This window comes from Coturnix japonica, chromosome 6 (genome assembly GCF_001577835.2).
Source record: "Coturnix japonica isolate 7356 chromosome 6, Coturnix japonica 2.1, whole genome shotgun sequence".
In the NCBI taxonomy this organism is placed as follows: Eukaryota; Metazoa; Chordata; class Aves; order Galliformes; family Phasianidae; genus Coturnix; species Coturnix japonica.
Window position 1 is genome coordinate 18476112 of NC_029521.1, and position 24042 is coordinate 18500153.

At 35.1% G+C, this 24042-nt stretch overlaps 1 protein-coding gene across 2 annotated transcripts in view; it reads left to right on the plus strand.

Moving 5' to 3' along the window:
* The window catches only part of DNTT (DNA nucleotidylexotransferase), a 76732-nt gene that overhangs the window by 50330 nt on the left and 2360 nt on the right, over window positions 1-24042 (plus strand). For both annotated transcript variants that reach the window (XM_032445538.1, XM_015867283.2), the window contains 2 exons: window positions 3268-3531; window positions 4959-5042. In XM_032445538.1, coding sequence (XP_032301429.1) covers window positions 3268-3531; window positions 4959-5042 — 348 coding nt within the window. The remainder of the gene's footprint in view (window positions 1-3267; window positions 3532-4958; window positions 5043-24042) is intronic.

A 24042-nucleotide genomic window follows, 5' to 3' on the forward strand; every position in this document is an offset into this window, starting at 1 on the left:
AGAATTAATTCACCTACCAATATTAGGAATAATAACTTTACTGTTAAAAATGGGAATTTCATTTAAGTAAGAGTAATGAAGAATGGTAAAGAACGTATTTAGATTGATTCTTCAGCTATTGATTCACATTTTTCCCCAGTCTGATCATGGATTGACTCCACTCTCAATACTATTGGTGTGCCAGCACTCAGACTATTTAAGTGTGCATAATTGCTTTTAAAAGGGCAAATTGTTGTGATTTCCTACCAGCTTTAGAAATTGCCTAACCAAAAACTATGAAAAAGCACTAAAAAATAACCCAGAGATATCTAGTTCTAAAATATTTTTTTCCTAACTATCTTTAATACGTGAACATATGAATACTCACTCCAGTACTGAGTCTGTAATTGCTACATAATTGCTTGATCTCAGATGCACAAGGAGCATTCCTTTGAAGACCCTAAACAGAAGAACAGGAAGAGTTAGAGAGGAGGAAAAACAGCCAACTCACCAGCAAACAAATGGGTGGGTTGTATCATTAAATGCTGCACTTTAAAACAGCTGGGGGACTTAGAGGGCAAAATCTTCTGTAGATGTGGTAGCCTGGGTGACTTTAGGTAGAGGGAACATAATTATTTTTAGTGTGTACAGTACAGCAAATTCTTACATGTCAAATTTACTCTATTTACATTTACAACTATATTTTTAAATTTTGAAGTAGCAAGCATCAGTGCATTTGACACTGGGGTAAAATCAAGTGAAAATTATAATCACTTTTAACGATGGATGTGAGAGAGCACCTGATAAAAATAAACATTTTAAAATCAGCAGACTTGGCAAACAATTAATCCAGAGTGAAAGCTACATAAAGAGTTTTCTTAGATTGGTTTATGACAATTCCAAAGAAGTAAAAGATTGTTGATCCAAGGCAAATAGTTTTCATTAAAGGGCAGGACCAGTGACTCATAGAATAGCCTATGATTGATCTCTAATAAAATAATGGGATTGTTAATTTGGAACCATCTTCAACAAAAACATGAAGGCTGAAAATCTAATTATACCTATTAGTGTCTCTTTAGGGAATTAGAATTCACATCTTCCTAAGTGTTTCTGTTAAGCTTTTTTTCCCCGTGCACTAGCTCAGAGTAATGGAAGTAACTTTATTGCTGTGAAGCATTTTATAAGATATTTAACAAACAAAAACGCCATAAAGTTATCATACTTGCGCTATGCTAAAAAAAAATAAAATTAAAATATTTTAAGTATTAGCATTACTATTAGTAGAGGTATCCTTCCAAAAATCTATTCATTATCAGCTGGGTTTATAAGAAGTCTGATGTAGAGAATGTTGTAGATAACCATGTATAACCATCTAAGAAAATCGCTTCTAAATGACTTCAGTTCAACGCTGCAGATTTTAAAAGAAAAGGAAACAACAACAAATAACCCTGTAACAAAAGCTGATGTGATTTTTTCTTCTTTACCATATAATAATGGATATGTTAACTAAAAGTCAGGGTTGTGGTTTTTTTTGTTTTGTTTTGTTTTGTTTTTTGTTTTGTTTTGTTTTTTAATATAAAAATTCCTAGAGAAGAGGAAGGAGGATATATACACATTTATGGGAATTTAGAGGAGAGAAAAAATTTGATCCAAGGACATAAATCAATCCTGAGGATGGAAATTTTAAAAATCAATCTGTTCATCTTACCACAGAAGTGTAAGAAGTGTGTTTGATCTATATGTAGATTTAACTGAGAAACAACTATGATAAGACAGCTCACAATTACTGTTTGGCCTGTTGATCTTGAAGGGAAAACTAACAGGCTCATTTAGCTTGAGTATGGTTAGTAAATTCAGCTTAGTAATTTTCCTTAATAATAGTTAGACGTGTAAATCTATGAAGGAAGCAGTTTCTGCGCTATTGTTGCTCACCTTTATGACAAGGCCACATTTCTTTTGCAAAGACAAATCTCTACTTCCTGTGTAGCATTGCAGAGAGATGCAATTGGAGTGGTCTCCTGTATTTTATGAATCTATAAAATCTAAATTAAGGTTGAGTACCAGGAGTCAAGCTTACATCTGAGTGTTTTCATCATGTTGGAACCGTGCTCAGAAAGTGGAATCTCTTTGCCAGCTGAGCCCTTCTGATAGACATAGAGTCTGTGATTCTGCATGTTGCTATATTACTGCATATCAAGCCCCATTTCTATTCTGAAATCCCAACCATGACTGAAGGAAGCAGAGTTATGGTCAATATCTACTTTATTACTTTGCTGTTGTGTATTCGATGTTTTGTATTTGCTAATAATGATGTGCTGGGTAGCAGAGAAAGGGAGGCTGGTCTTTTTCACATCCCAGGTACTGTGCTTTTGGTGAGAAAAAGTGTTCTGGCTGCAGGGAGTGGGGGAGATTGCTCTTCAGTTGAGGGTGACTGAACATGGATTGATTTAAGAACCTTTGGGAGTACAGGGTAAGTCTGAAATGCCTGAGCAATCAGTAGCCTTGGAAGTTGCCTAGAAATGCAAACAAAAGACACGGAAACAGGGCTGAGATATGTCAGAAAGATGCTTTTCCTAAAGATCTTAAAGAGAATAGTGCAGAATTTACTGCAACCCCACTAACTGTTGAAAGGTAGCAAGGCTGGCACTGTCCCTTCTGCCCAGCCTTTCCTGCAGTGCTGGATTAGTAGGAATTCATTCACAACACTCTATTACTTCTGTTTTAATTCTCACTCTGACCTGTCTTTACTATTAAATTGTGTTTATATTTTAATAAATTCTGACTTTTTAGGTTTGGCACTTTTTATGGTGCACTCCCCTCAAACAAAAGTCATGATCAGGGCTGTGTCACAAGGAAATCTCACACAACAGATAGTCCAGATTCTTTGTTTGGAAGCTGTCACCAAGATTGTTCTCTCCCCTAATGTGTTTTACTAGATGTCTGCCTTGTGAGAAAGCATCAGTTGCTACTCCAAAATCTTTGTTGACATCAACCACAAAAGCCTTAAGGGGAGGGATGACAAGGAGAGGGAGAATCGCAAATATTGTCTTCTTAGTATAAAACAAGATATAGTCTCTATCAGATGAGTACCACTGTAAATTTCCCTCCAAGATTCAGATAATATTTTTCCAGAAGTTATACCTGGTTTATTGTCTAAACTTTGTCCAGGCTTGGCAATTCATAGTTCTGTGTTTACTGACATTGATTTTTACAAAAAATTTTAATAGTTATCTAGAAAGTCTGTCATTTCAATGCAATAATTTAATGCAAGCAATGTCTTCTTTTTAGGGTTTACTTCTGTATTGCGATATAATTGAATCAACATTTGTTAAAGAACAGATCCCAAGCAGGCATGTTGATGCCATGGATCATTTTCAGAAGTGTTTTGCAATTTTAAAATTATACCAGCCAAGAGTAGACAACAGCAGTTACAATATGTCAAAAAAATGTGACATGGCAGAAGTCAAAGACTGGAAGGCAATCCGTGTGGATCTGGTCATAACCCCCTTTGAGCAATATGCATATGCTCTGTTAGGCTGGACAGGCTCCAGGGTAAGTAACCATAACATAACAAGTCTATTTTTTGTAGCACTGTTAACCTAGTTTTGCTTTTGAAGGACTACTCTGTATTCGTGGAATTTTTAAAATATTCCAGTTCTCCACATCTCAAAATCAGTGATCTTATGTTGGAGTTGTTGAACTCATCACCGATGTGATGCTAACATGCACTTTCCTTGAAGCACAGTGTTTAGGTTTATTGCATGAAGAGCTTGTTTTCAGTCTCCCATATGATTGAGTTTTACATCACTCTAGTGTTAACAAGCAGCTTAAATTGCTACTAAGTAAAGAGGTGATCAGGAAAGTGTTACAGGATTATTATAAGCATGTTATGGAACATTTACTATTGGAGGAGATGTTCTGATTTGGAACTTAATTTGTTTCATAGGAAATTGAAAACAGTTTGACTCTTTTCTCTTTGGATTAATGAAATTGTTTTGTGTCAGTTTTATTTTATTTGTGTATTGTTAAAAAGAATAAAACTTTAAAATTTACTCATTAGTTTTGAACGAAAATATATTTTTTTCATTATCATTCTAATATAGAAATCAAAGTTCAAATGATAGGTACTTTCATAATAGACACTATAATGAGTAGTTGTTGTAGTGAGAAACTCACTCGCTTGTATCACTTAATTCAAACAATCTTTCTCCAGACAAAATTAGTACATAATTTATATTCTTTCCCTCTGATATTACATGGTGTTACTAAGAGCTCCTAAACCTGCTCTGAATGAGCTTTTTTACGTGCTAGAAGCATTACCACTCTATTCTACTTAAGTTAATCGGAAGCAGAGTGTTTTATATGAGGCCAGTTGCTGCTATTGATATGTTCCCTTGCTGAGCTGATGAGTTACTTCAGCCACTTTTCTATTTTGAGATGATAAAATGTATTTACTTGGATATTGGATTAAGTGCTGCAAAATTTGGGGTCCATTATATCCAGTAGGTGTCTGCCTACTCAAAAGTGCTCAACTCTGCAGGTGGATGTCTGGTCTGAAAATGCAGTTTGAGAGGCTCTTTGTAAGAAAGGAATCCATCTTTCTCTACCTTGCTCAGCTCCAGCTACCTGATGAGCTAATTCACCTAGTGACTGTGGGAGTCTGTCGTATGCTGTGCGTAGCCTTACTTTCTCGAGTAGCACTCAGTTATTCTCAAACCAGCCAACTAAAGTGATGGCTCATTGCCAATCGTTGCCCTTTCAGATGATTCATTTGTTCAGGATACTATTTTTTAATAGAGGAAATTTTTCTGTGTTATTATTTGGTATGCTGTTAGGATTCTTACAGAGATTGGTATACTGTTAGGATTCTTATAGAGATTGGTATGATGTTAGGATTCTTATAGAGAAGTAATAGTTTCATTTTGTCAGAGTTAGTTATATGTGGGGTTTTTTGGTTTGTTTGTTTGTTTTTTTTACAGCAATTTGGACGTGATTTGCGGAGGTATGCTACTCATGAAAGGAAGATGATGTTGGATAACCATGCCTTATATGATAAGAGAAAGGTACTGTTTGCCCTCAAAAATAGATTTTTATTTCTGATCTTGTATTTTTAGATCATTTTTTATATTCAGATATATAAAATATTTTAGCTTGAATCTATATCTGTAAAATAGTCCCATCTTCACAAGATGTAGTTTTACTTTACAAAATAGAGAACAACGCATCTTCAAACATTTATTGTTCAGTTTATTGTCTGGTTTCAGAATGAAAGGTCATTTTTCTGCCACAGGCACAATTTCAGTGGGGATTGTACTAACATTTTGGAGGAAAAAAGAGATACTGACTAGTATTTGCTCAACTAATGGCCTCAGGAAATTCTGGTACAGAATGACACCAAGAGGAAACCAGCGATCATCATACTTCTAAAGACCTGTATTCAGAACTCTATGTGTAGTTGTTTCACAGTGCTTGTTAGTGTTGGTGAAACGGTAATAATTCTAGTCTAAATGCTTTTGGCTGCAGGTATACTGATTGTCTGGTTTAATGTCTATATTTCTAATAGGCCATTTTAATAAGAAGCAAAATCAATGTTGAAGATGTTTATTGATGTCATTATAGAGGAAGGCAAAAGTACCATGTCAAGTTTTTACATTAATTTTTCCTCTGTGTTGCTTATACAAAGGAGGTTGCTTTTAGCATCTCTACTTACAATACAGCATTTTCTCATTGTTTATGAGATGCAGCAGTGATCTAAGCGCTCAGTCGATTTCAGCTATATGTATATGTGCTAGTAAGGCTCAGATGCAAGGGAATCCTCAGCTCACACTGAAACCCAGGGACATTATCAGACTAACGATCCATTTAGTCAAATGTTCTGTCGCCAACAGTTGTCAATACTAGATGTTTCAGAAGAAAATACATAATTGCATAGAAGATAAATATACAAATACATGTCTAAGGGAGAACTTTATTAACTCAGGGGTGATGTCACTACTTGCCTTCCTTTTATATCTTAAATGCTTTCAAAATATAAACTCATTGCAGCAACACAGTGTAGCAAATATTCTGTCTGTAGGTTCATATGTGCTCTCTTAGATAACTTTTTCAGTGTGACAGATGACTAACCTTGTGAATTACAAAGAAATGCCAGTGTTACTCTCTGTGTGCTGCAAAAATTGCTCATGTAGGATGTATGTATATATATAATTATGTGATACATGTTTCCATGGGAATTTTAGTGGGCTAATGTGGACATTGCCCAGGAAAATGATTAGATTATCTTCACAATGGCATCTGGGAAGAAAGCTGCTTTTTAATTCCCAATTTTTCAGGTGAGGCATTGTGAGATTTAAGGCCCTAGAAAAAAATTGATTGGAAGAGTCCTGTGTTGTCAGCATATGGCTTGGATTTTATCCTATGGGGTATCTGCTTTCAGACTTTGAAAAAAACATAGAACTGTATATTTCCATGACATGTTTCTCAAGACTATAAGATATAACTGAATCTCCAGAGTTTCTTTTTGTCTGACGCTCAAGCTAGACCTACAAGCTAGATTTACAGTTTTTTTCCTTACTATTATGCAGTAATTATTTGACAAGGGCAAGGAAAAGAAAATCCAAGCCTAGATGGGCAATTTCAATGTCCTGAATGTGAAATCCTTGATCTAGGATGAAGCGAATGGCACAAATTGATCAAATGTTCCTTTCTGGCTGGACTCTTCTTGATTTGGATTATTATTATTATTATTATTATTATTATTATTTTCCATCAAAATAGTTCCTACATCTTTCTTTTCTCGTTTAATCCCAGACATAGCCAGTTTGCTTCCAAATTTTATTTTCTACTGCAAGATACAGGCACACTCCAGAAACAAGGAGTGATGACAGTCTTGAAAGAATACAATACTGTTCTTTTCTCTCCTGCGTTCTCAGAAGTACCCTAAGTTTTCCTTCTTTGAGACACATACATAATATGAAAAAATTTGTACTAGGAAGCACTGAACACATAACCTTTTTAAAACAGGACCATTTATCATGTAGTGTCATTCTAACAATAAGCAGAAAGAGAGATACTCCCTTTTTGCCTAAGTGTTCCACTATTACAATCAAATGTGTTGAATTCACAGGATAATTTTTTCTGATTTTAACTTTGCAATTCTGTGTGAAGTTGTTCGCATAAAATACATTTTGAACAAAAAGCCTTCCACAGTGCCACCCAGTGTGTAATAAAGCCAGGAGTCCGCATAATTGAGCAATGGTGTTTGCAGCTGTAAAAATTGAGATGACCACCCATGGTACAGGAGGAGACATTTGCAGTAATTGTATGTCTGGGATGTGTGGCTGCTAAAATTGATCCAGCGTCATAATGACACTTTCCTTTGAGGAGGAAATCTTCCTTTCTCAAATTAAAGCTTTCACAAAGCTAAAAACAATCAGAAAGCAAACATGCAGCTTCTGAAGGTTGCTTAGGGTTCCACAAAGTAACATTAAATAAATGAATAAATGATAATTAAATAAATGAATAAATAAAAACTGAATCACATATTTTCCTAATTATGACTCTCCAGCAAACTGGGAGATTTAGCTGGGGTCACTGTTCTGTCCAGACCAACTGTTATGCATGGCCCAATAACAGGCATGGCATGTGTGGTTCAGGAGCTGGGACAAATCACTTCTGCTTTGTTTTTCACTGGTGACTGCATGTGTGTCTGCATGTGTGTGTGTGTAAAGTGAAAGGGATAGGAAGGTCAGGGAGTGAAATGAGCTGTGCCTTCTGATGAGGACCAAATCCTTTTTTTTTTTCGGTTGCAGTTAACTTAACTGTCATCATTTTAAAATTTTGATGTCTGCTATAAGAAGTAAATAAACCACACTATAGCAGATATGCTTTGTTTATTTTTTTTTATTATTATCATTATTATTTTTAATGGAATGTAACAGTACCAGTAAGAGTCTTTCACTATAAAAAGAAACAGTTTCCTGGTTTGCTCTACATTCTGAAAATTAGGTAGGATATTTCATTCTTTTATATTAATACTTATTAGCCCTTTGGCACTGGAGCTTCCACTGTGTCCTACTGCCTGAAATGTGATGTGTCAGAGAATCCCATATTCTCTTGCTGATGGAGTAGCACCAGGACTGAACCCTGATTACTTCAGTGTGTTTCCAAAGGGATTCTGACAGAAACAGGAAACATTAGCATAGCAGTTAGACATCAATTACATAGCTTTGCAGAGGGGAACAAAAGGAACAGGTATTTCCTCCAGGGACTCGTTACAAAGTTACACTCTGAAATTATTCTTCAGCCTTGATTATTATATTCCTTCCCCTTCTACTGTGAATCATTTTCTTACTGTTGTAGATTTCAGAAGACAGTGTGCAGCTATCAAACTGATGATTTGTTTGTATTCTAAAATAAGATGGCATTGCATAAAACTTGGTAGGAAAATTGTGATGCGAGAAATTGAAAATTCACTACTAATTATCAAAGAGCCTCTTATTTCACAATAAGGTGACTAGATGTCCAAATCTATGCTTCTGTAGGATTCTACCCATAAATTTTACAAATCAGCATTTGTTTATTCCAACCTGAAGTATGAAGTGTCTGTGATTCACAGCTGCTAGTGGTTAAAAGTTATGATGATTTCCATGCTCATGGAAATAAGGAATTCATTGATCAGCAATCAGGATGAATGAGAACTTGTATGCACTCAGTGTCTTACAATATTATTACTGCTGTTACACTGATTACAAATGGCTTGACACATTTATGAATAAGGCCAATAAAATTCTCAGTGTAAAGCTTTCCTGATCAATCATATGGTCTATCGGTAAAATAGATATGATTTTGTTGCCGAGCCATTTCCAATTTCAAAGAGAATTTAGTTTTCCTAAGTAAACTGTAAGTCAGGTCAACTGACGCTGATTTTCCTGAGAAAATCTGAAAGCTCTTCAGGTCTTTTAACTGAAAATTATGGCATAACTCATTGTTTTTATACCCCTGTGTCTTGGATTCAGGCACACTGGTAACTCACCACAGAGGATTTTTGGTTAAAACACACATTACATCTAGATGTAATCAGAAGCAATAGAAACCAGTACTTAAACACATATTTATGTATTTATGTAATGCAGTCATCAGATCACTGTCTGAACTTCAGATTTTAGCATGCATATGTATATCACAGTTTGCTACATGCTGAGATTTGAAAGACATTTCTTTGCAGTGATTAAAATTTGTGATGTACTATGGCAGTCATTGGCAAGTTTTGACAGCATCATGGCAGCTCTTTAGGAGATCCTAGTGGATCAAACTAAAGAAGTTACTGCTCTAATCCCTGCTTTATTTCTAAGTGCATAAGAGGAGTATCATTTGCTTGCATGAGAGAGAGAACAAATGTATGACTTACTTTTACTTACAATGTTTGCTGATTTTGAAGTGATTTTTAGAGTGGCTGGCAAGCCACAGGCTTTTTGTCCTTAAAGGAATAGCTATCCTTGAAGTATGCGTGTTTTTCCACTTACATAGTTTCAGCAACTTAGAATAGGATTCAGGAACAGCAGATTTTGTTAGTTGCCCCTCTACCAACCTCTAGAGATGTTAGCTGGAGTACTCTTGACATGTGGAGGGGTACATGAGAGAGGTGTCTGAAGCTGGGCTTCATGATTTGGGATTTTTACATTCTTTAATGTGGATCAGGCTTACAGTTCTACTGAAATTACTATTCTCCCATGAAATCACTCTTGAGAGGATTATATGCTCTACTTCAGAAAGAATATTCCTAAAAGAAAATCTTCCTCATTCTCCATAATATGAAATTCTACTGACTTGCTAGTTTTGTAGATTGCAATGCTGTTTACTTTCCCATATGTGCTGTTAACATCACTAAGCGGTAATGGGAATAATTGTAATAGAGATGGCAACAATTTGCCATGTGTGTAAGAGATCAGCTTGAGAAGTGACTTTACTTGTCTTCATATAAGAAGAATCTGACAGACTTTTGGGTGTGACCAAGAAGGCTGCTGTAACTCTGCAAGATATAACCCATGATATCTTCCTGATGAAATCAGAAGTTCATACATTGCTGAGGTTCCAGACTGTAAGCAGCAAACTGGAATTCAAGTTCCCAAAATTTCATCATCAAGAAAAGCTGTTTTTCTTTCTTTACGATGATTGGCTTTTTTGTTTGTTTGTTGTTTGTTGTATTTTGCTTGTTTTGTTGTTGATTTTTCTTAAATTCTAATATTCTGAAATTTCCTGTTAGCTGTTTCACGACCTTACTGAAAAATCTTTTTGTCAGTTATTACTTTTAATAATCCACAGGAACATGAATATGCTGGATTCTTTTTTCCCTCCATGTGTCCCTGAATGCTATCTGAAGCTGCATCTTGCAGTTCATAAATCGTATATTGTCCCAATCCTGTTCTTTATCACAGCTTCTCCATTTGAAAGTCAAACTCAGATACTCAATCTTTGTTATAAACATCCTTAGATTTGTTGCAATCTATCTGTATGATGCTCTTTCTGTTCCCTTTGCAATCACTGGGTGTAAAAGGTCCTTCTTCAGCTTCCAAAAGACTTGACACACATGGTTGTTTTGATACTGTGCCTGTCACTGATATCTGATGTGCCTATGGTGATGACAGTGAAGACAGCTGTCCCACTAACTTCTATTTCTTTTGAGGAAAGACAGCATAGATTTGAAGGAAAGGTTGCATGAGCAAGCTGAATACGATGTGGAGTTTTATCAGCTTGAATCTCCAAGGCTGTGTATGCTGCTTTGAACTTGGAAATGCCATAAATGAGTACTCAAACAACTGTGAAACTTATATGTAAAAATTTTGCACATGTTGCTAGTTTTTTGAATCAAAAGAGAAAACAATCAGGAAGAGCTGTACAGGGGGATGGCAGTCATATTCAAGCTGAAAATTACATCTACAGTAGGTCTGTTCTGCCCTGCAATGCGTTTGTTCTTGCCCAGTACACATTTCTATTGTATCACTTTGTAACAGGGAATGTGTTGCGCTGAGCTGAGAGACTGATATGGTTATAGACATCCAATGGATCACGTACCTGTTCAGATGAGTGAGTGATGCTGAAAAACATAGTCAAACAACTTTCAAATTTTCATGTTGTTTGAAAATTTTCTGAACCACATCTTAAACCTGATTTGGCTCACAGAGAAGTGCTGTGAAAAGGAAAAAAAAAATTGACACTTGGAAATAAGTGACAACTTTATGAACTGGAGAAAGCAAAAATTGCTGTAATGTGGCCTGAGGAGGTAGTCCAGAGGTTTGGCTATTAACCTGCAACTTGGATCCCACATGTAGCCAAATTCTCTGAATACTCTTAAGCAAATCCTTTAACCCTCCTTAATCTCATTTCAAAACAGCAAGGCCAAATTCCCATGATGTACAAGTACAGTAAGGATAAGTAGTTAACCACTGTAGCAAAAACTAGTTTGGTTTAATGAAAGATTTTGATCACTCAACATTTAGTCTTTTCCTCTAAACTAGGAGAAAGTGCAAATATTTAATGAAGGTTTTTTGATCATTCAGAATGCTTATTCTCTTAATCAGTTGACACTTTCTGCAAAAGGAAATACTCTTTGAATTTGGAAACAATCCACAGATGAGACAGTTCTAAATCTCAAAAGATCAGACAGTTCTCGGGGCTGCCAGCTCTGAAGCACTCAGCTTGGCTGGCTTCTCTAGGCTCTTGGAGCCAATAAGCCCTGGGGACACTGGCTCTGATGTAATTAGAATGACTTATTTGAACTCAGGATCCCAGTAGCCTGTCAGGCAGGTTGTTGAGAAGATGGGCAAGCTGACAGGAGCTCAAATAGGCTTACAGTTTTTAAAATGCTTGGTAACTTGGATTATTTATTTGTTTATTTATTTATTTCAGAGCAATGTTTTATAGAAATACCAGGTTTAAGTGAGTAGAAAAGTTCCAACAAAATAAAATCTATTAGCATTTCACTAAGTAGGTCCATTCATGTGACAGTGGTGTATTATATTTTTATAACTGTACTTGTTAAATAGAAATCTTGGTCACTAGAACTGTCTTCCTGGCAAACACAGGAAACTGCAATCCAGTGCTTCTTAAACAGCTGAAATCATATGAATGGTTTCCCTGTGGAGATGAGTGTGAGGAAGTCCAAGACTTCTTAGGTACAGATGTTTCTGGAAGATCTACTGTACTATGCAAAGTCCAGCACCACCTCTTTTACTGTGGATAAATTTGAGTTTTAGGAGATGCAAAATTTCTCAACCTTTACCTTACTATTACTTTTAAATTAATTCCTTTTGTCTGAACTAATTGAAAACTTGTACCATTAACAAATACTTGGAAACCACTGTTAGAAAATGATGTACTTGTGAGTTGTTTTTACATTTTGGAGGAAACAATTCCTTGTTTCCTTGTATTTGCTACAGGAAATAGGAGTGTTTAAAACTTCTTTCACATAATTTCAACTGTGATGGGATTCCTTATTTCTCTTTGCTTTCATTCAAGCTATATTAGTTGCTCTTGATGCCATTTGCCCTTCAACAGTTTTTAAAAGCCAATGACCCTGGCAGAAGTCTTCTGTGCTCTACATTTGAGCTATAATCATTTTCCATTTCGTAAGAGAAGATCTTGGATAAAACAGGAACTGTTTTCAGCTGGTTCATTTCAGAAGTTCTGAGTTTTATATTTTCCCAATCAGTGTATTTTTGAGAATGTGAGTGAGCATCGGGGAACTGGGCTGAATGAGAGATGGGGTAAAAGAGAGGATGAGCTCAAAGCATTAGGATGCCACTGGTACTCTACTGTATACCAGCTTCATGGTGAGAAATTTCTAGAGATGTCATATGCAACAGTTTCATGATTGGATTATAGCCTTGTAGGAATGTCTCTTTCATCACACCATTTCCCTGCTCATATCCTCAAAATGACTTTGCAATCTGAGGACTGGATCTTGTAGATTCAGATTTTTCTAAAACCAAATGTATTAACAAGAGTGTTTAAGAAAAACACTTGAGTCTAAGTATTACTTTAAGCAGCTCAGAGCAGCAAAATGAAGTGATGTAAATGATTGGCAATGCTTTTTTTTTTTTTTTTTAATTATTTTTTATTTTTTGTAATAGAAAAAGATTTCTTGGCATTTCCAGTGTGTAATAAATTGATTAAATTATTAACATACGAATATTATTGTACTAAAATTGAAGGTTATTGGGTTTTTTTCTAAGAGGAAGGTCACAAGCTCAGGGTTATTTTGAAGAGCCACTGGAGCCAAAAGAGGTTATTAGTTTTGTGCCCTATGAAAATTTAAGATAGGAAATTGTTGTCTTAATGTTTTCTATTGTTAAAGGAACATTGGAAAAAAGTTTGAGACTATGCAGAAGACTGAATATGACTGATGATATTTTGCATTTAATAACCACTGTGTGCATTTGAATGACATTAAATGTCACTTCGTTGCTGAATAGCTAGAGAGGAGGTTTACATAACTGCTTTGAGTGATGAAGTCACAAGATGCCCTAAAAACTTCATAGCAGGACTCAGATTTGCAAAGCACTACATGCTATAGAGCTACAGTGAAAACAGTAAAGCTCTATGATCCCAGTTTTTTTAAAGAGAATATTATTTTTCCTAATGAAAGTGGTAAACATATAAAGGGGGTAATTCATGGGGATTTGTTTGCTTCCATACTGTGAAGATCACTTCCATGCAATAGTCAGCACAATTCTTTATTGTTTACCTGCAGAAAGTATTCCTATTTATGGAAATCCTTAACTCGTCAAGGAGGGCTTGACCTGGCTTTCTGTGCATATATGTGTAGGTCCAAATAAGGGATGATTGCAGCCCGGCTAATTGCCTTATATAACTGTAATTATGAGGCTCCATAGTGTTTGTAAGCATGATGATTTCTGCTGCTGCCCATCTTTTGCCTAAGTAGCTGCATCACGGACAGCTGTGGTGTACAAGCAAGCAGCCCAGCCCGTTCTGCCTGGCAATATACTTGGCCTTCTAGATTCTCCCATGACATTCACATTTTTCTCTGGCTAAGCCAAAGGCTGTGCTGCTGGTACACCACTCAGCCAGTAACATCTTTTGAGAGAAGACTTACCTGGCAGTGGTCATACAAGTAGGAAAGGCTGCATCTGTACACTGAGTTGGCTTGTTAATATATGCAGATGTAAAACTGAAGATGAGTAAGTGGTTACAAGGAAAGCTATTGCTGCACAGAAGCTGGGACAGCAGAGGGTAGAGACAGCACTGAGGAAGCCAGACAGACTACAGATGACTGGATTGTTGCCTGCACTTCCCACATCTTTATAAACAGATCTTCTAACAAAAAGCTGGTTTTCCTTTCCCAGCAGCAATTCTTTTCTGTCACTACCCAATACTCTGGCAAGAAGAGCTGGCTCTGATTCTGTACCCTCACTTTATTGCATAAAGACATAATAGTTGTGTCTGTTGAACTGTCTATTCAACAGCTACAGTCTCACAGTTAGAGTCTCAAAATCAGTTTTCTTGTGTCATGTGAGAGTGTTTACTCCTCTCTATCACTAGAAGAAGCCTGCCTAAGTTTACTTGCACAGTTAAAGAGACATTTTTTATGATTCCTAAAAAATGAGATATAGAAATATTTCGGCAGATGCTTTTCTAAAATTATGAAGTTATAACAGTGAGACAGTCACCCTGAAGAACATCTCAATGAATTAAACATGCTGCAGCTGCAGAGTTTGCTTAAGATGTCTGCAATAATGACTGGATTAAAGCTAAAGTAAACATAGATATCCAAAGTTTATAGTATTGATTTCCAGGGTGATCAGTTGTTCACATAATCATTACTACAATTAAACACTAAGCTATTGTAAACAGATGTACACACTTTCATTTATGTTTCAGTTCTTCCTCTCTGAGGACAGTGGCAATTGCAGATGTGATTTGGAGGATTTGTTCTTTTTGCACCTGCTCTATTTATAAAAATTAAGAATTAAAGTAATCAACTTTTTTTATCCTTTGAATAAATTAAAAATGTTTATGCATTTTCATCCACTGTGCTTCTTCTCTGTGTTCTTTGCAGTTTAAATATTTCACAAACAGCATATGAGAGTTCATTTTTACAAAGGCTGCATGTAATCTTTGTAGATTTTGTAGCGAAATTCAATCCCTTTGTAATAGGAAGTTGTACATGCAGCACAAAGATAAATGTCTCTAATTGCTGCTTCCTTTTCTTGGTGTGTTTTCTGAACACAACAGTGAAACCTGGATTGCCGAAGAAATGGGAGATGCTTAAATGCATGGATAGGAGCAGATTCAAAACACTTTGAACATATCTTCTTATTCATTTTAATTTTTAGAGACCTAACATTTTCCACGTGTTTTGATTCAGTTATTCAACCAGTAGGCTTGGATAAGTTATAAATTAGAGGACATAGTCTCAGATTTCCTCTTAAACAAAAAAAGAAATCACTGAGAAGCAAGGTAGAGAGAAAGCTGGAAGAGGGAAGACTTGAGTGTCAGAGGGGAAAATGAGATACCGGAAAATAGAATGGAAGCGAGAATGGAAAACTGTGGTGGATAAACAGATTTGATAAGGAGTGTCTGGAGAAAGCAATGTGAAATGAGAATCCCCAGGAAAGGGGATATAAGGCTATCTGCTATGTTTTGGGGGTGGGTGAATGTGTTTTTTGAAGAAACAGATGGAAAGGGACATGAAAATGTATGTCTGGGGATGGAGATGAATGAAAGAAAACAATAAATAAATTCATCATTAATGCTCTAAAGTGGCAATGAGAAATGTATAAACTTTCAACCACCCAAATAATTGAGTAAACAGTGTTTATCTCACTGTGATCTGGAATACGAAATGAGTGGAACCTGAAGATAAATTAGAAATCAGAAAGAGAGAAAGGGAGCTAGGAAAGAGTTGGAGCTAAAACAGATAGAGATTGAAGACCAACTTGCAAAGAAAAGCCTGGTTAGTAATACGTTAGCCTGCAGCATATGATTGTTGTCAATGTCAGCAAAAAGCTCTGTGGCACTACATATTTCTCCTCTAGTAAAAGAGACCCAAGTTTGTTACAGTAATTGAAGGAAGTTATATTTCTTTGGAGAAAAAGAACTTTCAGTGTATATACAGAAGAAAATTAAACTAAGGTTAAAGTGCAATTAACCACATTCCAGGATTTCTCAAACCTCAAGTCTTTGATTTTTGCAGTCTCAATAGTATGCTTCTGAAGTACTTTATAATACTCGTTTATGAATTGGACTCAACAGTGTTTCCAGGATTCTGAGCATCTTCTTGTTTCATTTATTCATATGAAGTTTTATAAAGGCAAATACAATGCAATGAAAGCATTGTACAAGGCAAATTTATTGCGATTGTCATAGTCTAAAAGCAAAAAGAACTCTAGCTAAAGCTGGGAAATAATCCTAGCTATCATTTTAATGAGTTTTTGATTGGATGCAAATTGTCAGAGAACCACAGAGGGCAATAGATACAGAGTTCCTGTCTGTATGGAAGCTTCATTTTTAGTTGCAGTAACATGCTACTTAATGCACTGGTGATTTTTACCTGGGTTGTCAGAAAAAAAACTTCAAGTCTGTATTCTTTTTGTGTGCCCAAAACTAAAAATGTAGTCTGCGTGGTTGTATATAATGTTCTTATGTATTGTGGAATATATTTCATTATCAAAATTGTAATGAAAGTCTGAGCACTTAACTACAGTCTTGCAACAAAATAACAGCACATCTGTTATTTTAAATGGAGAATAGTTGCAATTAATGCTCATCACGGTTCTGTTTAGAAAAGTACTTCTGACAAAAAGTGCTCATTCAGTTAATTTAGCAGATAATTTTATTTAGAATGTTATTTTGCAAAATGTCAGCTCTTTAGCTCAAGTCCTTGTTTCTCCTTTACTTTTTCCTTTACCTAAGCTGTTAAAATTCATGCATTACTTTGCATGAAGAAAGACTGAAGAGATTTTGTTATTCCATGTTATGAAATAGTGTATAGAATAGCTTCCTAGAATATACTAATATTAACATGAGAAATTTATTGTATTCAGTTGATCTTCTTGTGGATATTCAGAAATTCAGATATGTAAATTATTTTATACTTAGAGATAGAGAATAACTGTAAGAGAAAGACCTGAGCACAGTATCTCTGAAAGTACAGAACATTTCCAGTGGTAAAATGAAATGAGGAGTCATGAATTTTGTTTATTTTGCCTTCAAAAATTATTAATCTCTAGAATTATTAGAATAAATTGCACTGCACTATTTTGCATCAACAACATTACACATAGTTTTGCCTGAGGGTATTGAGAGAATGTGTAATGCTTGTAATACTGTTTTTTTTCAATCATGGTTTGTTATAATGTCATTTCAAAGAGTAGTCCTTTTTTTTTTTTTTTTTTTCTTTTTCTTTTTTCTTTTTTCTCTCTGATTTATTTATCATCCTATTTGTAGCCAGATTAGGAACAGATTAGTTTTTATTTTAAAGCAGGCATTGTGATATGAATATTACTATAGAAAACATTTGACATGAAAATTACATTTGGAGATAATGTCAGAATGACTTCAAGTTATTTGCTACTGAATTCTGTTATGATTTCATCAAAGGAAAACACACACTGCCGTGGAATATTATTACAGAACTTGATGAAACACTTCACATTTCTACCACAATTAGTACTTCAACATTTATCCTCTATAATTGTCATGAAATTGTTTGTACTGTTGAGTCTCATTCATAAGCATAGCATAAATATTTAGCAAAAAGCCCAATTATGAGCAAAGCAAAAATCACAAACACCCTGTCTTAGATGCAACTCCCACAAAATCACAGAATGGCTTAGATTGGAAGGGACATCAAATATCATCTAGTTCCAACTGACTGTTTTGGACAGGGCTGCTGACCACAAGATCAGGGCCCAGGAGGCCATCCAACCTGGCACTGAATGCCTCCAGTGATGGTACAGAATCCCCCTAACATCTAATCTAAATCTTCTCTCTTTTAGTTCAAAATCTTTCCTCTTTGTCCTATCATTATCTACCCACTATAAAAAATAAATAAATAAATAAATAAATAAATAAATAAATAAAATAATTAGAGATCTCTGGTGAAAAACAGGAAGAAAAAACACCACCAACTCACATATTCACAGCTGTTAACTGCATCGCTTAGCAGTGCAGTGCTTATGAATCAGATGTTTCATATTACACCAGTTTAAAAAATGTAAAGATCTGTATTGTTTATAATGGCAATGATCATTGTGAAGAATTAAAAATATTAATGGGTATTCCATAGAGCCTGAGTCTTACAATTTTTTTTATCAAGCAGCCTTATTTTGAGAATGTTGCCTTATCAACTACTGATGGAGTAAAACATTGTCCTGCTCAGGCCAGTTAGGAGTGTAAGGATCAGGACAAGGAAGAAGTTTCATTTTTCCATGCTACTTTATGACAGTCTGTAATACATCAGATAGATGTTGAATGCAATGACTTGAAACTTTTTCTGCAATGACAAAATTTTGTGTATTTTCCTCTGGAAATTTCTTTGTTCAGATGCTTTTCTCTTCCTTTCCTTCCCTTGTTCTTCCATAATTGATATTAGCTATCCATGGAATGTTACTGATTACAGTGTTTCTTGCCACCAATTCATCTGCCCTAATGAGTCAGCTAATGACTTTGGAGAAGTAGATGCCATTTTACAGGTTTATGTTGCATTGTATTCCCATGCTTTCATTGTAGATTAAAGGCACTCAACCTTGCATTGCTCAGTGTACTGCAATAATTTATAGATCTACTGTAACACTTTGTCTACAGTTGCTTTTCATAATTCTGGATCTTGGTTTAAAACTGTAAAGCTGTTTGGTGCATTGAAGTTCAGAGCAGATTATGTTTTCTACCAGAAATGGAAATCTCCATCTCTATCTGTGCTTTTGAGAGTTTTCATGTATTTTCTGAGGTTTCTTTAAACCATGTGGATGATACAATTCAGAGCTATAAGCTGACCCAGTTAATGCACAAACTCTCTGTTGAAGAAATCACTCCAGCAAGTGATTGCTTTTGGCAGCAGGGAAAGTGGGAGTGCATAGGGAATAACTGAATGAATAAACAAGTTTTGAATGGAAAATATGGAAATTCTGGAAGACTGCAGCATTATTCCTCAACCTTCCAGCAACTGCTGTATTTACTAAATTACTTCTCTGGCACCACCTGCACCTTCCCCTTGGAAACTCACTCTCCCAGAAATCCATTAGGATCAAACCAAAACAGATTCATTATTTTATGAAAGCTACAGTGCTCTCATAAGACCCAAAGAAAGAACTTTCTCAAGACTATTGCTTCTCCCCCATCTTCTCTTTCCATTACATTCAGTTCTAGGTGCACATTCTGTCATGCTTCTTGGCTGGCTGGTAGAGGAAATTTGTTTCGATCTGTGCATTTCTTTTAAGGAAAAACTGAGTCAGTGAGATTAGAGATTTTAGTCTCAGTTTGCATCTGCCTGAAAACAAGCAATTCCAAAATGTCTGAACTAAAATTCCAAGGTGAGAATCAAAATTCCCCTGAAATACTTTGTTTCATTCTTTTCTTTAGTTTTACCTCCTTGACTTCTTGCATGTGTTGTACTCCACCTCCTTATAAAAGTGCCAAATTGCAGAAACTCATCATTATGTTGGTGTTAGCTTTAGCAGAAGAGGTACAATAGGAGGCTGTGTCAAGCAAATAATTCAGTAATATTCTCCTCCACTTTGCTATGTTTTTTTTTTCTGTGTTTTACTAGTCTTCTGGGTCTTTTGGATGGTTCTTTGTAGAGCCAGGAGTTGAACTAGATGATCATTATGGGTCTCTTTCAATTAACTATTTGATAGATTACTTATGTTTCTACCTTCATTATTTTTTCCTGTAGGCTCATTTTATTAATCTAAATAACTTCTCACAATCCAGCCTTTATTTCATCTCACTTGCTGTCAGTTGAGTGTTTGGCAGAGATGTTCTTCAGTATTGACATTTCAACTATATTTTTTATTTTTTATTTAATTAGAACAAGGATTTATTCCACATAAGAACCATATTATCATTCAAATAGCAGCCCTGCTTTATGCACATATGTTCATTTACAGATATCTAAATATTTATTACAAGTTACAAATGACATTTGAGCAAGAAGAATCATGGAAAAAAGGAAGTTTAAGCCAATTTTATTATCTTGGGGCTTTTTATCTAATAAGCTATCTTATCACATTCTGTAAGTTGCAGGTCTTTGATGCTGAGTGTACTGTTCAACTAAATTCAGTGGACTTTCATATCTAGAGAATTGGTTTCATACCATCTAAGATGTTGTAATCAGTGCAGCTAAAATCATCTTTCCATTAGTCTCAAAAAATTATTTATAAAAAAAAAATCTTTACCTGACTTTATATAACTTATTTCATGTGAAGATAAACCCAACACTGATGTGACAAACATGTAAAATATATATAAGTTGCATGATATATTTTCTTCTATGGTTGATTAAGCAAGTGCTGTTGCTGTCATTCATCTACAATAGACTTTACCCACAAAATGTATTTTTAGAGTGGGCTCTGTCCAAGCACAGTGAACAGTTAAGTTCCAACTCTGCAAATGACAGCCTGTCCTCTTCTTTTCTACTGTTCATTTATCATTGTCATGCTTACTGCCACTGTAACATTTCCAGACATATAAAACAATGGGAGTTTAGTCTGCTTGGTATTTATCATTCTGCATACTGGAATCACTACTGAGTTAGAAATGATCATACTGCCCTCATATCTCCATTTTAATACTTTTTAAATAGGAAAGAAAATATCAAAGCAATTAAACAGATGTAGACAGATGTCACATGGCGGACACCATATGAAGTTAGTGAGACCAGACCACATTTAAATGACAAAATCACTAATTGCTCTATTTAAGTTTGTTCTTTTATAATATGCAATATTACCAGGAAATAAGCAAAGGTTAGAAAAAATGTGTATGTGAATGACATCCCAAATACTTGCCTAGAAGCAGCATTGCATCAGTGTTGTAATTTGATAACAATATATAGTTGGCAGTATTCCAGCCCCCTCACTCCTTCATCCCCACATTTTCTTTGTTGAAATTATGTCGGAAGAATAGACAGTCTTTAATTTTGATTGACCCTAAGGGTCTTTTGCAAAAGGAGGGGGTTTGCCTCCTACACAATGTCATGGTTTTCCAAAGGATAATGAAATCCACTGGAGTATGACTTCATTCTTTCTGAACTGCTTCTGTACAGAAACTAAAATTCTACACAATGAAAGAGCAGGGAAAATAGGGCATAGGAAAAAAATTTCTGTGGTCTTTGAAAATACATGATTTTGCTATGACTTATTCAAGAACAAATGTGCAAATAATGTAGAAAGTAGAGTCAGATCAATAAAGAACTAAGAAACTTCATAGCCAAGTTTATCAGTTAATACTAAAGATGAAGACTTAAGGAAATGTGTAAATAAAATTTCCACCATGTGTCTTATCTTCAGGACTGAGGCTTGCACATGTTACATGCTGTCTATATTTCAACCTGAAGTACTTTCCAGCAGATTCTGCTAGTTTGGAAGCATTAATCATTATTTCATCAGTTATACTGTTTTACTGACTTTCTACTTTGAAGTACCTGTGTTCAAACTAACTTTCTATATTCACCCTGAGATGGGGAAAATTGCAAGAAAATGCAACAATAACAGGCTGAGAGTTGTTCATAGTATTAATTACAATAGTTTACTTAATTTGGTATTTTGCAGTATGCTATTATTACCAAGATTTTTAGCAAATTTTTAGCAATTTTTAGTGGGATACAAGGTTATGCAGAATCTGCCAAGATGTTTGCTTTTCAAGAAAGGTGAGTTGAAACTGATGCAGAGCATGAGTAGTGTCTGGTTTCAGGAGTGTGCAGAGCAGTTGCTGGAAGAGCAGCAACTTCCATGTCTCCTTATAAAGCAACCTCAGCAGTGCATTGCTTTGCTCAGTGTTCTGTGCAGTGTTGCTATCATTGTAGTGTTTTTCCTTCCCAATCAAACAGTGCCAAGGAAGATGGATGGCCACAGTAGAGCAGGGACTGGGTGTCTAAGCCATATAGTTTCATTTTAACAGCCTAATTTATCGAGGCTGAAAGCACAGGTTGCTTAATAAACTAGAATACTGCATATCCAGTGGTGAAAATGCTCCAATAATAGCAAGATTCTCCATGTTTTTCACAGTAATTTCCATTTATTTCTGGTTTCTTCTTATAATAATTTTCTTCTTTACTGCACTAATCGCTAATGATATTTTAAGTTACATTTTCCCATCTTGGTGTTTAAGATCAACCCATCTTGGCTGAGCTACACGAGAATTATTTTAGACAGGTGGAGGTACTCTGTATTTGGAAGAGAGAAGGGGGCTTGGGGTGCTTTCAATTTTTTTTATTATTTAAATAATGTATATACAAAATTAATCAAATTAGTATTTGGCGCACAAAGGGAATATGTATGTAATTTAATCTATGTAACTAAAACTAGAATTCTACTTCATTGACTAGTAGTTTTGGCTTGTTGTCTCAATTGTATGTGAGATGAAACCAAAGGACAATAGTAGTATAAGATGTACTTGAACTTTGGCAGTGCTAGTTAGGGAATTGCCAAATAGTGCTCACTTTGTGCCTTCACTGTCTCTTTCTCTTTAATCAAAAGTAGCACTGAGCATTAGTGTTAAAATGAAAAATAAGAGGTAGCAGTTCACATAAGAAAACATTTGGATGGCAGCTGTTCTACATTACGTGTAGTTAATAGTCATGTTTGCAAACACAAATGTAATATTTACATCATTTGAAAGAACAGAATTGATTAAGTGGAATAAGAGTCGAGTGATAACAGCTGCACCAGAGCATTGTTTTTGAAAGACTGATTGATGTTGATTGGGTATGTCTTGGGTCTGTGGAATACTAGTAGGAAGCTGCAAAAAAAAAAAAAAAAAAAAATCACAACTGAGAAAGAAGTTCATTAGTTACTTCTCTTGAGCAAAAGGAAAATGAATTACAGAACAATAATGAATGGACTAATCAAATTTGCATCACTGTGTAAGTTCTGCACGGATTGACAAAGAGGTAAAATAGTAAGTTATGATTAACCTTAATAACACTAATACTGCTAAAGCAGTTGGCAGATATCAACTAGAGATTCTTTTAAAAACATGGCTTGTAGCTACTGAAAATGGTATTCAGCATCAGATAATTTGTAATAGAAATTTTCCTTGTCAAGCAAATGAAATGACTTTTGCTTGCAGAAAAGCATAAAGTGGCAGAACAGAGGAAATGGGATATATTTTGAGGTTCCAGAAATACAAAGAGCTTATATTACAAAGTATCTGTAATATCTGACTAGAAGTGTAAGAGTGCAGAAGATTGTTTTTACTTTACATGTGTAAAATCAAAAAGATTTGTCCTAATTTGATTTAAAAGTATAACATCCTGAAGCTGTGGGCTGAAATATTCCCTCAAATTTATGATAAGCTATACCTGAATATGAAAGAGGTTTTATGTAGTTAGCATTCATTATGGAAAATTGATTTTATTTTCCTTGTTAAGTACTTTTTCATTGCATTCTTAAAGCAAATTTAATCCATATGGAACATTTTACTGACCAAAATCAGTGTGTTTGTAGTAGAACTTAGTAGAATTTCCACTGATCTCAATAGGAATTTTTTTTTTCAGTGAGTTTTGTATATTTCTCATTAATAGCACTGAAAGAATACTTATTTGCCATAATTACCATTAACTTCAAATATTTTCCTATTAAGCTTTTTTGTCTAATTGAAGATGTACTATCTCAAAATAAAATAATTAAGATATTCCTTATTACTTTACTGAGAAGAAATCACTTGATAAGAGAGAGAAGTGAATTCATAACTTTGGATGGATTCAAGAGGATATCAGCCACAACTGCTCTCAAACTACTTACTTTGCTTGATGGTAATTCTGGAACAAAATAATCAGAGCCTTGTATGTGCTGGCACAGATATTGCTAAACTTTACTGTAATCA